The sequence below is a fragment of the Cydia strobilella genome, chromosome 2 (assembly GCF_947568885.1).
Source record: "Cydia strobilella chromosome 2, ilCydStro3.1, whole genome shotgun sequence".
Classification (NCBI taxonomy): Eukaryota; Metazoa; Arthropoda; class Insecta; order Lepidoptera; family Tortricidae; genus Cydia; species Cydia strobilella.
Window position 1 is genome coordinate 1,005,215 of NC_086042.1, and position 13,385 is coordinate 1,018,599.

At 47.5% G+C, this 13,385-nt stretch overlaps 1 protein-coding gene across 1 annotated transcript in view; it reads right to left on the minus strand.

Moving 5' to 3' along the window:
• Window positions 1-13,385, minus strand: part of LOC134749093 (mitogen-activated protein kinase kinase kinase 4) — a 66,132-nt gene that overhangs the window by 5,726 nt on the left and 47,021 nt on the right. Inside the window, exons 28-33 of the mRNA XM_063683999.1 lie at window positions 11,965-12,152; window positions 10,931-11,098; window positions 8,827-8,992; window positions 5,804-5,926; window positions 1,122-1,222; window positions 567-746 (exon numbers count right to left, since the gene is read on the minus strand). Coding sequence (XP_063540069.1) covers window positions 567-746; window positions 1,122-1,222; window positions 5,804-5,926; window positions 8,827-8,992; window positions 10,931-11,098; window positions 11,965-12,152 — 926 coding nt within the window. The remainder of the gene's footprint in view (window positions 1-566; window positions 747-1,121; window positions 1,223-5,803; window positions 5,927-8,826; window positions 8,993-10,930; window positions 11,099-11,964; window positions 12,153-13,385) is intronic.

The window sequence follows — 13,385 nt, forward strand, 5'->3', positions numbered from 1 at the left end:
GCATAAAAAAATTCAAAATATTGGGCTATTTCGGGGTTTAAAAAAAATACCGGTTCCGAGCCCTGGTTTTTATGCCGAAAATCATCCCTTAAGGGGTGAAAAGTGGGGTTGAAGTGAGACAATTGATGTATCGCCTGATACTTGATGTTATATGGTGGCAGTTCCACACTCACCACGAGGAAGTGGTGTAGCTTGAGGGCTTCAGCCTTCGGTCTTTTATCCGGGTCGTGTGTGAGACAGAGCAAGCAGAACTGTTGTCCTTCTTCGGAGAGTGTCTCGGGTATGGTGGCAGTTTCACACTCACCATGAGAAAGTGGTGTAGCTTGAGGGCTTCAGCCTTCGGTCTCTTATCCGGGTTGTGTGTGAGACAGAGCAAGCAGAACTGTTGTCCTTCTTCGGAGAGTGTCTCGGGTATGGTGGCAGTTTCACACTCACCATGAGAAAGTGGTGTAGCTTGAGGGCCTCAGCCTTCGGTCTCTTGTCCGGGTCGTGTGTAAGACAGAGCAAGCAGAACTGTTGTCCATCTTCGGAGAGTGTCTCGGGTATGGTGGCAGTTTCACACTCACCATGAGAAAGTGGTGTAGCTTGAGGGCCTCAGCCTTCGGTCTCTTGTCTGGGTCGTGTGTGAGACAGAGCAAGCAGAACTGTTGTCCTTCTTCAGAGAGTGTCTCGGGTATGTGCGGTCGGCCGCCCATGCCGACTACGAACATTATTTGGTAGTTGCTGTCATATTCGGGGAACGGACGCTGTAATAATGAAATAAGTTTTATTTTCTACAATAGTACTAGAGGTTTATCTAAGCTAACTTTGCACAACTTAAAGTGATAAAGTGTAGCAACGTCATATAACGATAAAAACCGGCCAAGTGCGAGTCGGACTCGAAAGATTCCGTACCATTACGCAAAAAACGGTAAAAAAATCACGTTTATTCTACGGGAGCCCCACTTAAATATTAATTTTATTCTGTTTTTAGTATTTGTTGTTATAGCGGCAACAGAAATACATCATCTGTGAAAATTTCAACTGTCTAGTTATCACGGTTCATGAGATACAGCCTGGTGACAAATACGACGAATAGGGTCCCGTTTTACCCTTTGAGTACGGATCCCTAATAATCTCACCTTGCCGGAAGCCATCTCGGTGGTGACACAGCCGAGCGACCAGATGTCTGTTGCCCGCCCGTGCCCGTCCGATTTCATGAAAACCTCGGGTGCCATGTACGCTGCAAAAACACATATTGTCACTCTTCTCGTATACAGTGTATTGAGGTAATATGTATACCCTAGAGGGGGCCTGAGAAAATGTTTATGCACTTCATTGCTACTGGCTAGCTGCGCTTATTCTTTAGCTTAGTGACAGACGTCAAACGCAAAAAATGGCGGACACCTCGCGGACACAATTTGTTTTCGACAGCTTGTCTATACATATATGTCAGTGATACAGTGTGGAAAAAGTTATGGGTTTGGAGGGAAAGTGCCTTAAAACCTTAAGTTAGCTCATTTTACTTAAAGGAAACATTATTTTATTTTTAAAAAGAAACAAAACTGCATTCAAAGATTTTTCTAAATTCGCTTGTCTCGCCCGGGAATCGAATCGACTAAAAATTCCAAATAATAAACACTAGTTAATGTTAATGTTAACATTTCTCCAAGAAACATTAGGTCTTACACTCGTATGTGGTACAAAATATCCATAAGTAAGTATGTACCCTGCGTGCCGACGTATCCCTGCAGCTCGCCCGCGGCGGTGGCGGTGGCGCGGATCTTGTTTAGAGGAAGTGTATATAAGTAAGTATGTACCCTGCGTGCCGACGTATCCCTGCAGCTCGCCCGCGGCGGTGGCGGTGGCGCGGATCTTGTTTAGAGGAAGTGTATATAAGTAAGTATGTACCCTGCGTGCCGACGTATCCCTGCAGCTCGCCCGCGGCGGTGGCGGTGGCGCGGATCTTGTTTAGAGGAAGTGTATATAAGTAAGTATGTACCCTGCGTGCCGACGTATCCCTGCAGCTCGCCCGCGGCGGTGGCGGTGGCGCGGATCTTGTTTAGAGGAAGTGTATATAAGTAAGTATGTACCCTGCGTGCCGACGTATCCCTGCAGCTCGCCCGCGGCGGTGGCGGTGGCGCGGATCTTGTTTAGAGGAAGTGTATATAAGTAAGTATGTACCCTGCGTGCCGACGTATCCCTGCAGCTCGCCCGCGGCGGTGGCGGTGGCGCGGATCTTGTTTAGAGGAAGTGTATATAAGTAAGTATGTACCCTGCGTGCCGACGTATCCCTGCAGCTCGCCCGCGGCGGTGGCGGTGGCGCGGATCTTGTTTAGAGGAAGTGTATATAAGTAAGTATGTACCCTGCGTGCCGACGTATCCCTGCAGCTCGCCCGCGGCGGTGGCGGTGGCGCGGATCTTGTTTAGAGGAAGTGTATATAAGTAAGTATGTACCCTGCGTGCCGACGTATCCCTGCAGCTCGCCCGCGGCGGTGGCGGTGGCGCGGATCTTGTTTAGAGGAAGTGTATATAAGTAAGTATGTACCCTGCGTGCCGACGTATCCCTGCAGCTCGCCCGCGGCGGTGGCGGTGGCGCGGGTCTTGTTTAGAGGAAGTGTATATAAGTAAGTATGTACCCTGCGTGCCGACGTATCCCTGCAGCTCGCCCGCGGCGGTGGCGGTGGCGCGGATCTTGTTTAGAGGAAGTGTATATAAGTAAGTATGTACCCTGCGTGCCGACGTATCCCTGCAGCTCGCCCGCGGCGGTGGCGGTGGCGCGGATCTTGTTTAGAGGAAGTGTATATAAGTAAGTATGTACCCTGCGTGCCGACGTATCCCTGCAGCTCGCCCGCGGCGGTGGCGGTGGCGCGGATCTTGTTTAGAGGAAGTGTATATAAGTAAGTATGTACCCTGCGTGCCGACGTATCCCTGCAGCTCGCCCGCGGCGGTGGCGGTGGCGCGGATCTTGTTTAGAGGAAGTGTATATAAGTAAGTATGTACCCTGCGTGCCGACGTATCCCTGCAGCTCGCCCGCGGCGGTGGCGGTGGCGCGGATCTTGTTTAGAGGAAGTGTATATAAGTAAGTATGTACCCTGCGTGCCGACGTATCCCTGCAGCTCGCCCGCGGCGGTGGCGGTGGCGCGGATCTTGTTTAGAGGAAGTGTATATAAGTAAGTATGTACCCTGCGTGCCGACGTATCCCTGCAGCTCGCCCGCGGCGGTGGCGGTGGCGCGGATCTTGTTTAGAGGAAGTGTATATAAGTAAGTATGTACCCTGCGTGCCGACGTATCCCTGCAGCTCGCCCGCGGCGGTGGCGGTGGCGCGGATCTTGTTTAGAGGAAGTGTATATAAGTAAGTATGTACCCTGCGTGCCGACGTATCCCTGCAGCTCGCCCGCGGCGGTGGCGGTGGCGCGGATCTTGTTTAGAGGAAGTGTATATAAGTAAGTATGTACCCTGCGTGCCGACGTATCCCTGCAGCTCGCCCGCGGCGGTGGCGGTGGCGCGGATCTTGTTTAGAGGAAGTGTATATAAGTAAGTATGTACCCTGCGTGCCGACGTATCCCTGCAGCTCGCCCGCGGCGGTGGCGGTGGCGCGGATCTTGTTTAGAGGAAGTGTATATAAGTAAGTATGTACCCTGCGTGCCGACGTATCCCTGCAGCTCGCCCGCGGCGGTGGCGGTGGCGCGGATCTTGTTTAGAGGAAGTGTATATAAGTAAGTATGTACCCTGCGTGCCGACGTATCCCTGCAGCTCGCCCGCGGCGGTGGCGGTGGCGCGGATCTTGTTTAGAGGAAGTGTATATAAGTAAGTATGTACCCTGCGTGCCGACGTATCCCTGCAGCTCGCCCGCGGCGGTGGCGGTGGCGCGGATCTTGTTTAGAGGAAGTGTATATAAGTAAGTATGTACCCTGCGTGCCGACGTATCCCTGCAGCTCGCCCGCGGCGGTGGCGGTGGCGCGGATCTTGTTTAGAGGAAGTGTATATAAGTAAGTATGTACCCTGCGTGCCGACGTATCCCTGCAGCTCGCCCGCGGCGGTGGCGGTGGCGCGGATCTTGTTTAGAGGAAGTGTATATAAGTAAGTATGTACCCTGCGTGCCGACGTATCCCTGCAGCTCGCCCGCGGCGGTGGCGGTGGCGCGGATCTTGTTTAGAGGAAGTGTATATAAGTAAGTATGTACCCTGCGTGCCGACGTATCCCTGCAGCTCGCCCGCGGCGGTGGCGGTGGCGCGGATCTTGTTTAGAGGAAGTGTATATAAGTAAGTATGTACCCTGCGTGCCGACGTATCCCTGCAGCTCGCCCGCGGCGGTGGCGGTGGCGCGGATCTTGTTTAGAGGAAGTGTATATAAGTAAGTATGTACCCTGCGTGCCGACGTATCCCTGCAGCTCGCCCGCGGCGGTGGCGGTGGCGCGGATCTTGTTTAGAGGAAGTGTATATAAGTAAGTATGTACCCTGCGTGCCGACGTATCCCTGCAGCTCGCCCGCGGCGGTGGCGGTGGCGCGGATCTTGTTTAGAGGAAGTGTATATAAGTAAGTATGTACCCTGCGTGCCGACGTATCCCTGCAGCTCGCCCGCGGCGGTGGCGGTGGCGCGGATCTTGTTTAGAGGAAGTGTATATAAGTAAGTATGTACCCTGCGTGCCGACGTATCCCTGCAGCTCGCCCGCGGCGGTGGCGGTGGCGCGGATCTTGTTTAGAGGAAGTGTATATAAGTAAGTATGTACCCTGCGTGCCGACGTATCCCTGCAGCTCGCCCGCGGCGGTGGCGGTGGCGCGGATCTTGTTTAGAGGAAGTGTATATAAGTAAGTATGTACCCTGCGTGCCGACGTATCCCTGCAGCTCGCCCGCGGCGGTGGCGGTGGCGCGGATCTTGTTTAGAGGAAGTGTATATAAGTAAGTATGTACCCTGCGTGCCGACGTATCCCTGCAGCTCGCCCGCGGCGGTGGCGGTGGCGCGGGTCTTGTTTAGAGGAAGTGTATATAAGTAAGTATGTACCCTGCGTGCCGACGTATCCCTGCAGCTCGCCCGCGGCGGTGGCGGTGGCGCGGATCTTGTTTAGAGGAAGTGTATATAAGTAAGTATGTACCCTGCGTGCCGACGTATCCCTGCAGCTCGCCCGCGGCGGTGGCGGTGGCGCGGATCTTGTTTAGAGGAAGTGTATATAAGTAAGTATGTACCCTGCGTGCCGACGTATCCCTGCAGCTCGCCCGCGGCGGTGGCGGTGGCGCGGATCTTGTTTAGAGGAAGTGTATATAAGTAAGTATGTACCCTGCGTGCCGACGTATCCCTGCAGCTCGCCCGCGGCGGTGGCGGTGGCGCGGATCTTGTTTAGAGGAAGTGTATATAAGTAAGTATGTACCCTGCGTGCCGACGTATCCCTGCAGCTCGCCCGCGGCGGTGGCGGTGGCGCGGATCTTGTTTAGAGGAAGTGTATATAAGTAAGTATGTACCCTGCGTGCCGACGTATCCCTGCAGCTCGCCCGCGGCGGTGGCGGTGGCGCGGATCTTGTTTAGAGGAAGTGTATATAAGTAAGTATGTACCCTGCGTGCCGACGTATCCCTGCAGCTCGCCCGCGGCGGTGGCGGTGGCGCGGATCTTGTTTAGAGGAAGTGTATATAAGTAAGTATGTACCCTGCGTGCCGACGTATCCCTGCAGCTCGCCCGCGGCGGTGGCGGTGGCGCGGATCTTGTTTAGAGGAAGTGTATATAAGTAAGTATGTACCCTGCGTGCCGACGTATCCCTGCAGCTCGCCCGCGGCGGTGGCGGTGGCGCGGATCTTGTTTAGAGGAAGTGTATATAAGTAAGTATGTACCCTGCGTGCCGACGTATCCCTGCAGCTCGCCCGCGGCGGTGGCGGTGGCGCGGATCTTGACCGCGCAGCCGAAGTCGCCCAGCTTCAGGCAGTGGCCTTCGTTCATCAGAAATATGTTGCCACCTGGAAGATAATAGAGTATTAAACTGTATTTAATAGTATTTTATACAATCGTGATATAATAGAGAGCTTTTCAGTCGAGTACCGTGTTTAAGCAACGAAGCTTGCTGAGTTGCTTAAGTTAAGGTACAAGATTGAATGGCTTGATTATATCACTATTGTATACAATCCTTTTTTACGAGACAAAAAAATAATACTTTCAACTAGTAGAATCATATAGGTAAACAAACCAAAAGTATGTTACAGCTAAGATACGCGAGCTGCCGCAGCTCGCGATACCTGCATACTCGTACGCGCGCCGGCCGCCGGGCCCGGCGCCCCCGGCGGGTTGGTCAACGACACCTCCGAGTAACTCATGAGGCCCTGATACCTGCTCCGCACTAAATTCAATTTTAAGACAGTTTTTTTCTCGATTTTGGCCACTGTAGCCTATGGAGACTAACAAGCAACGCTAAGCGGTTTCGTTGGGTATGGATGTTGCTGTATGAAGGGTGTAACATGCGCGTTTCTGACTTATGATGAAGCAATTGTTTCTACTACAACATAAAATAAAATGTTTTGTTGGCCAACCAATCACAAAGCAGATGCGACGCAGCAGCGTGTTTAAGTAGCCTAATTTGCATTAAATCGAGTCTCCTTGAACAAGAAATATTTTATCGAAATGTATGAAGTTCTATTTTCAAAAATTTTTAATTGACTAAACCGTATCGATAAAATTCTTATGCTTGAGTCGGAAGTGCCATAGACTATCTAACGTTGAAAGGAGTAAGGTTGTAGTGTTGCATATGAAGTTGTAATACACAGATTATACTCGACGAGTAGAAAAAAATATTTCACACCATGTATGAAATAAAGCACCAGATAATTATTAGAAAAACATAGATAGTAGTCGTTTTGACAGTTCTAAAAAAGAAACTGATTTGACTAGTAGGAGAATACCCTATTATATGAAGCAAAACTCATGGTATTTAAGTGTAGTAACACATTGTAGCAAGTGCAGAACTTAATTGTTCATAGGATAAACTTGAAATTATTTCTCCAGTTCTCCCAAATAACTTATATCTTAGCGTTTATCTAAGAACTGCTATAGGTTGATGGCACTCACTCTTAATATCTCTAATATCCCTATGCGCTATGTTCCTCGCATGTAACTCTGAGACTGCGCTGAGTAGCTGCGCTGTATACCGCCGTACTGTTTGTTCAGGTAATGCGCCAGATGTTGCTATCAAAGTTTCTAGAGAACCCTCCAAGCATAGCTCCATGAAGATAAGCATTTCCTCCCAAAAAGAACTGCAATAGGTCGATGGCACTCACTCTTAATATCCATGTGCGCTATGTCTCGGAGACTGCGCTGAGGAGCTGCGCTGTATACCGCCGTACTGTTTGTTCAGGTAATGCGCCAGATGTTGTTATCAAGGTTTCTAGAGAACCTTCAACGCATAGAGCTCCATGAAGATAAGCATTTCCTTCCAAAAAGAACTGCAATAGGTTGATGGCACTTACTCTTAATATCCCTGTGCGCTATGTTCCTCGCATGTAACTCGGAGACTGCGCTGAGTAGCTGCGCTGTATACCGCCGTACTGTTTGTTCTGGTAATGCACCAGATGTTGTTATCAAGGTTTCTAGAGAACCTTCAACGCATAGCTCCATGAAGATAAGCATTTCCTTCCAAAAAGAACTGCAATAGGTTGATGGCACTTACTCTTAATATCCCTATGCGCTATGTTCCTCGCATGTAACTCGGAGACTGCGCTGAGGAGTTGCGCTGTATACCGCCGTACTGTTTGTTCAGGTAATGCGCCAGATGTTGTTATGAAGGTTTCTAGAGAACCTTCAACGCATAGCTCCATGAAGATAAGCATTTCCTTCTAAAAAGAACTGCAATAGGTTGATGGCACTTACTCTTAATATCCCTATGCGCTATGTTCCTCGCATGTAACTCGGAGACTGCGCTGAGTAGCTGCGCTGTATACCGCCGTACTGTTTGTTCTGGTAATGCACCAGATGTTGTTATCAAGGTTTCTAGAGAACCTTCAACGCATAGCTCCATGAAGATAAGCATTTCCTTCCAAAAAGAACTGCAATAGGTTGATGGCACTTACTCTTAATATCCCTATGCGCTATGTTCCTCGCATGTAACTCGGAGACTGCGCTGAGGAGTTGCGCTGTATACCGCCGTACTGTTTGTTCAGGTAATGCGCCAGATGTTGTTATGAAGGTTTCTAGAGAACCTTCAACGCATAGCTCCATGAAGATAAGCATTTCCTTCTAAAAAGAACTGCAATAGGTTGATGGCACTTACTCTTAATATCCCTGTGCGCTATGTTCCTCGCATGTAACTCGGAGACTGCGCTGAGTAGCTGCGCTGTATACCGCCGTACTGTTTGTTCTGGTAATGCACCAGATGTTGTTATCAAGGTTTCTAGAGAACCTTCAACGCATAGCTCCATGAAGATAAGCATTTCCTTCCAAAAAGAACTGCAATAGGTTGATGGCACTTACTCTTAATATCCCTATGCGCTATGTTCCTCGCATGTAACTCGGAGACTGCGCTGAGGAGTTGCGCTGTATACCGCCGTACTGTTTGTTCAGGTAATGCGCCAGATGTTGCTATCAAGGTTTCAAGAGAACCTTCAACGCATAGCTCCATGAAGATAAGCATTTCCTTCCAAAAAGAACTGCAATAGGTTGATGGCACTTACTCTTAATATCCCTATGCGCTATGTTCCTCGCATGTAACTCGGAGACTGCGCTGAGGAGTTGCGCTGTATACCGCCGTACCGTTTGTTCAGGTAATGCGCCAGATGTTGTTATGAAGGTTTCTAGAGAACCTTCAACGCATAGCTCCATGAAGATAAGCATTTCCTTCTAAAAAGAACTGCAATAGGTTGATGGCACTTACTCTTAATATCCCTATGCGCTATGTTCCTCGCATGTAACTCGGAGACTGCGCTGAGGAGTTGCGCTGTATACCGCCGTACTGTTTGTTCAGGTAATGCGCCAGATGTTGCTATCAAGGTTTCAAGAGAACCTTCAACGCATAGCTCCATGAAGATTAGCATTTCCTCCTGAAAACATATGATTTATTGTTATGATTTTGTTTTAAATTCTTGCTAGGATCATAGATTTATTTTATAAGACTGCCTTAGAAATAAGTAGATATAAAATGTTGCTACGCCCTAGTAGGGTCCATGATTGTACTCACTTTATTTTAAGAACATCTGTAATAGTTGCAACGAATAAATGAAATGAAATGAAAATCTAGTATGGTCGGGTCGGGGTCTAGTATAGTCGGGTACGAGATTGTCATTACGTTTTTAGACGTCATACTCTGAGGCCGCGCACAAATCAAAATGTTATAACATTCAAAATAGAAAGAATGGGTGGTCTTTTAGCTGCCTATGCAGCTAAAAGACAGGCAGGATTCTAGACTGCTAAAGTTGATATTTTTTATGTTATAGTCGAATTAGTATTCGAAAATTTTAGATCGCTAAGGTCGCTATCTAGTATGCCATGAAATCGAAGGGAGGATATTAGACTGATTAGACAAGGGAGGAACGGGGAACGAGGAGAGGAAAACCGAGGAAAAGGTGGATGGACTGTGTGAAAGATGATATGAAACTAACGCAAGTGAATGATGAGATGACGGGTGACAGAGGTATGGAAGAAAAAGACATGCTGCGCCGACCCCAAGTGCATGGGACAAGGGCAAGCGAATGATGATGAGACAACAACCAATCAACATCAGGGTCTATAGTCTGATATAGCCGGGACCAGAGGTCTTGAATCGCAGACTATATAGTGAGGTTCGGAACTACTACGGTCTTTTGCCAGATTTTTTTAACGAAGGAGTGACCATGCTACTTTGCCTTTCTTTCTTTTACTTTATGAACCTCTATCCCATAGTACTGCACTAGATGGGGATGCTGCGCCCCCTCGAGTACCCGGAGCTCGTTGGCACAGCATCGCCTGACGGTCACCCGCGGCGATGCTTACTACCCTTCATAGCGAGTAGTTGAACCGTTTCCGTGTTGATACGATGACAATGCCTGGTATACGCTGTCCACTCACCCTATGTACTTCTATCCCATAGTACCGCACTAGATGGCAATGCTGTGCCCCCTCGAGTACCCGGAGCTCGTTGGCACAGCATCGCCTGACGGTCACCCGCGGCGATGCTAACTACCTTTCATAGCGAGTAGTTGACCCGTTTCCGTGTTGATACGATGACAATGCCTGGTATACGCTGTCCACTCACCCTATGTACTTCTATCCCATAGTACCGCACTAGATGGCAATGCTGTGCCCCCTCGAGTACCCGGAGCTCGTTGGCACAGCATCGCCTTACGGTCACCCGCGGCGATGCTAACTACCCTTTATAGCGAGTAGTTGACCTGTATCCGTGTTGATACGATGACAATGCCTGGTATACGCTGTCCACTCACCCTATGTACTTCTATCCCATAGTACCGCACTAGATGGGGATGCTGCGCGCCCTCGAGTACCCGGAGCTCGTTGGCACAGCATCGCCTGACGGTCACCCGCGGCGATGCTTACTACCCTTCATAGCGAGTAGTTGAACCGTTTCCGTGTTGATACGATGACAATGCCTGGTATACGCTGTCCACTCACCCTATGTACTTCTATCCCATAGTACCGCACTAGATGGGGATGCTGCACGCCCTCGAGTACCCGGAGCTCGTTGGCACAGCATCGCCTGACGGTCACCCGCGGCGATGCTAACTACCTTTCATAGCGAGTAGTTGACCCGTTTCCGTGTTGATACGATGACAATGCCTGGTATACGCTGTCCACTCACCCTATGTACTTCTATCCCATAGTACCGCACTAGATGGGGATGCTGCACGCCCTCGAGTACCCGGAGCTCGTTGGCACAGCATCGCCTGACGGTCACCCGCGGCGATGCTAACTACCTTTCATAGCGAGTAGTTGACCCGTTTCCGTGTTGATACGATGACAATGCCTGGTATACGCTGTCCACTCACCCTATGTACTTCTATCCCATAGTACCGCACTAGATGGGGATGCTGCGCCCCCTCGAGTACCCGGAGCTCGTTGGCCGCGCGCTGCATGGCGCGCCGGTCGCCCGCGGCGATGCTCACTTCCTTCATGGCGAGTAGCTGCCCCGTTTCCGTGTTGACTACGGTGTACACCTGAAATAGTAAGTTTAAATATGCATTCTGTAATATATAGACCTAAAGAATAATAGAATTAATAGTAATTGGTTAAAAAAGTGGCTAAAAATAAGTGCATTCCCGTCGCCAGGGAGGTTTTGGAATTATACTGAGCAACTTTTACTATGGGACCAACCCCCAAATCGCGAAATATTTGGCCGTTTCCTACATCTTGACGGTCTATTTTCTATGGGAGGGTAAATTTTTTTTCGCGATTTCGTGATTGGTCCCATAGTAAAAGTTGCTCAGTATAATCCCAAAACCTCCCTGGCAACGGTAATGCACTTATTTTTTTGCCACCGTGTATAAGTCCTCTAGACTAGTCTAGACTAGTGGAATCTTAGCCAAGTGAAGGGGAAGTTTGCTGCCGGGTCGCGTAAGGGAGTCTCAAGACACCGACAAAACCATGGCGTTTACGTAATTTTTATTTTATTTTATTGGGAAACAAACAGCTTACAATATGAATTAATATTAATATTAATAAAACACAAGCCAAAACAGTTTCCACTAATTAATTAAGGCAGAAAAGCTCAAAGGGAACTTAATGAAATACAAAATGTAGAAAAGTAATTATTCAAAGCAATCATGCAAACCAAAAGCTATTAACTTGAATTTTAGCTGAAACTTATGCTTGAGAGAAAAAAATAAAATAAAAGGTACAATACAAAACTTACATAAGTATGCTAGGTAACTAGTTATTAAGTGCTAATTTTGGTTTTTTTTTTTCATTAAGTTAACAAATTTACCCAGCTTCATATTGAACACATCGAAATTGGAATATTTAGAAATATACATTGAGCATGCTCCGACTAGATATGAGTTTTGAAGTAATGAGAATGAATAACCTTTCCAAAAGTCCCAGCGCCGATTTTCAATCCCCGCTGCCATTTGAATGTGACTTGCCGTACACGAGGCTCGTAGTCATGCGTCACGGCCGGCTCGGCGACACGACCGACAGCTTTCATGGAACGCAGCGCCGCGTCGCGGGACATATCTAGCTTCTTTATCGCTTCCATGACGCTTCTCTTGCGTGCTAAAGAAAAATAGTTATTTGTTATACAAGGGTGCAAAGTTTGCGCCCGTGTGTAACACAAAACTTTTCACCTCACTATAGCGAGGAAAGTGCAACATCCACAGGCGTTAGATCATCTTCATCACTGGAATTACTCATTTCTTTACGATATTATAACAAAAAACTCTGGAAGTTGTGTATTTTACGCGAGTCGGTGAGAAAAGGTTTTAAGTAAAAAAATTGTTGACAATGTTGACATTTCTGATGTATGAAATTTCAACGATGCGTTTTGAAATTGCATCGACTCAACTTGTGCGTTCAGAATTATATTTAACATCATTATAAAAAAACAAACGTTTCTTATGGAATTTTAAGGTTTATGACTTAAAATCATTAAATAAAGCAAAATTTGGTATTTTTTATTAGATTCTCAAACCATTTATTTAATGATAACTAATATCGAACGAACCATTATCATGAGCGTTATACGTTTTGTTATCTGTCAAGCTACTTAAACACGCTCCATCCAAGGTCAAATTACTTTCCCCACTAGTGGATAAAACGCGTTTTTCCCCGCTTGTATTGAAGGATAAACGACAACTTTCCGAGCTAGTGAGGGGAAAAAAACCATTAAAATTAATGGAGAGTAAAGCCTAGCCCATTTGTACCGAACATAAGTCAAATTTAAGACGACCATAAGTCTATAAGAACCTCACTAATTGGACGCCCTCTATAAGAAAAAACCGGCCAAGTGCGAGTCGGACTCGCGTTCCAAGGGTTCCGTACATTACACAATTTAAACAATGTGAGTTTTATGTGAAACGTCTTTAAAAAACCCGTAGAGGTCGGATTTTCGATAATAAAGTCCGACTCACGCTTGACTGCATATTTCTAATAGATTTTCCTGTGATCTATAGGTAAAGAACTATTTTGTGTATTTTTCAAAATTTTAGACCCAGTAGTTTCGGAGATAAATGGGGGGGGGAATGGTAATTTTTTGCCTATTTTCTTGAATAACTTCTAAACTGTTTATCCTAAAATTATAAAAAATATATATTTGAGATTCTCACAATGAGCTCTTTCATTTGATATGTAACACGATATAGTTAGAAAAACTTGATTTTTTAATTTTGTCATTTACCTCCCAAAAGTGGACCCGATGTTTAAAATTCATTTGTTTACGTTACACGTCCGTCTTTGTGTCACAAACTTACATATGTATACCAAATTTCAACTTAATTGGTCCAGTAGTTT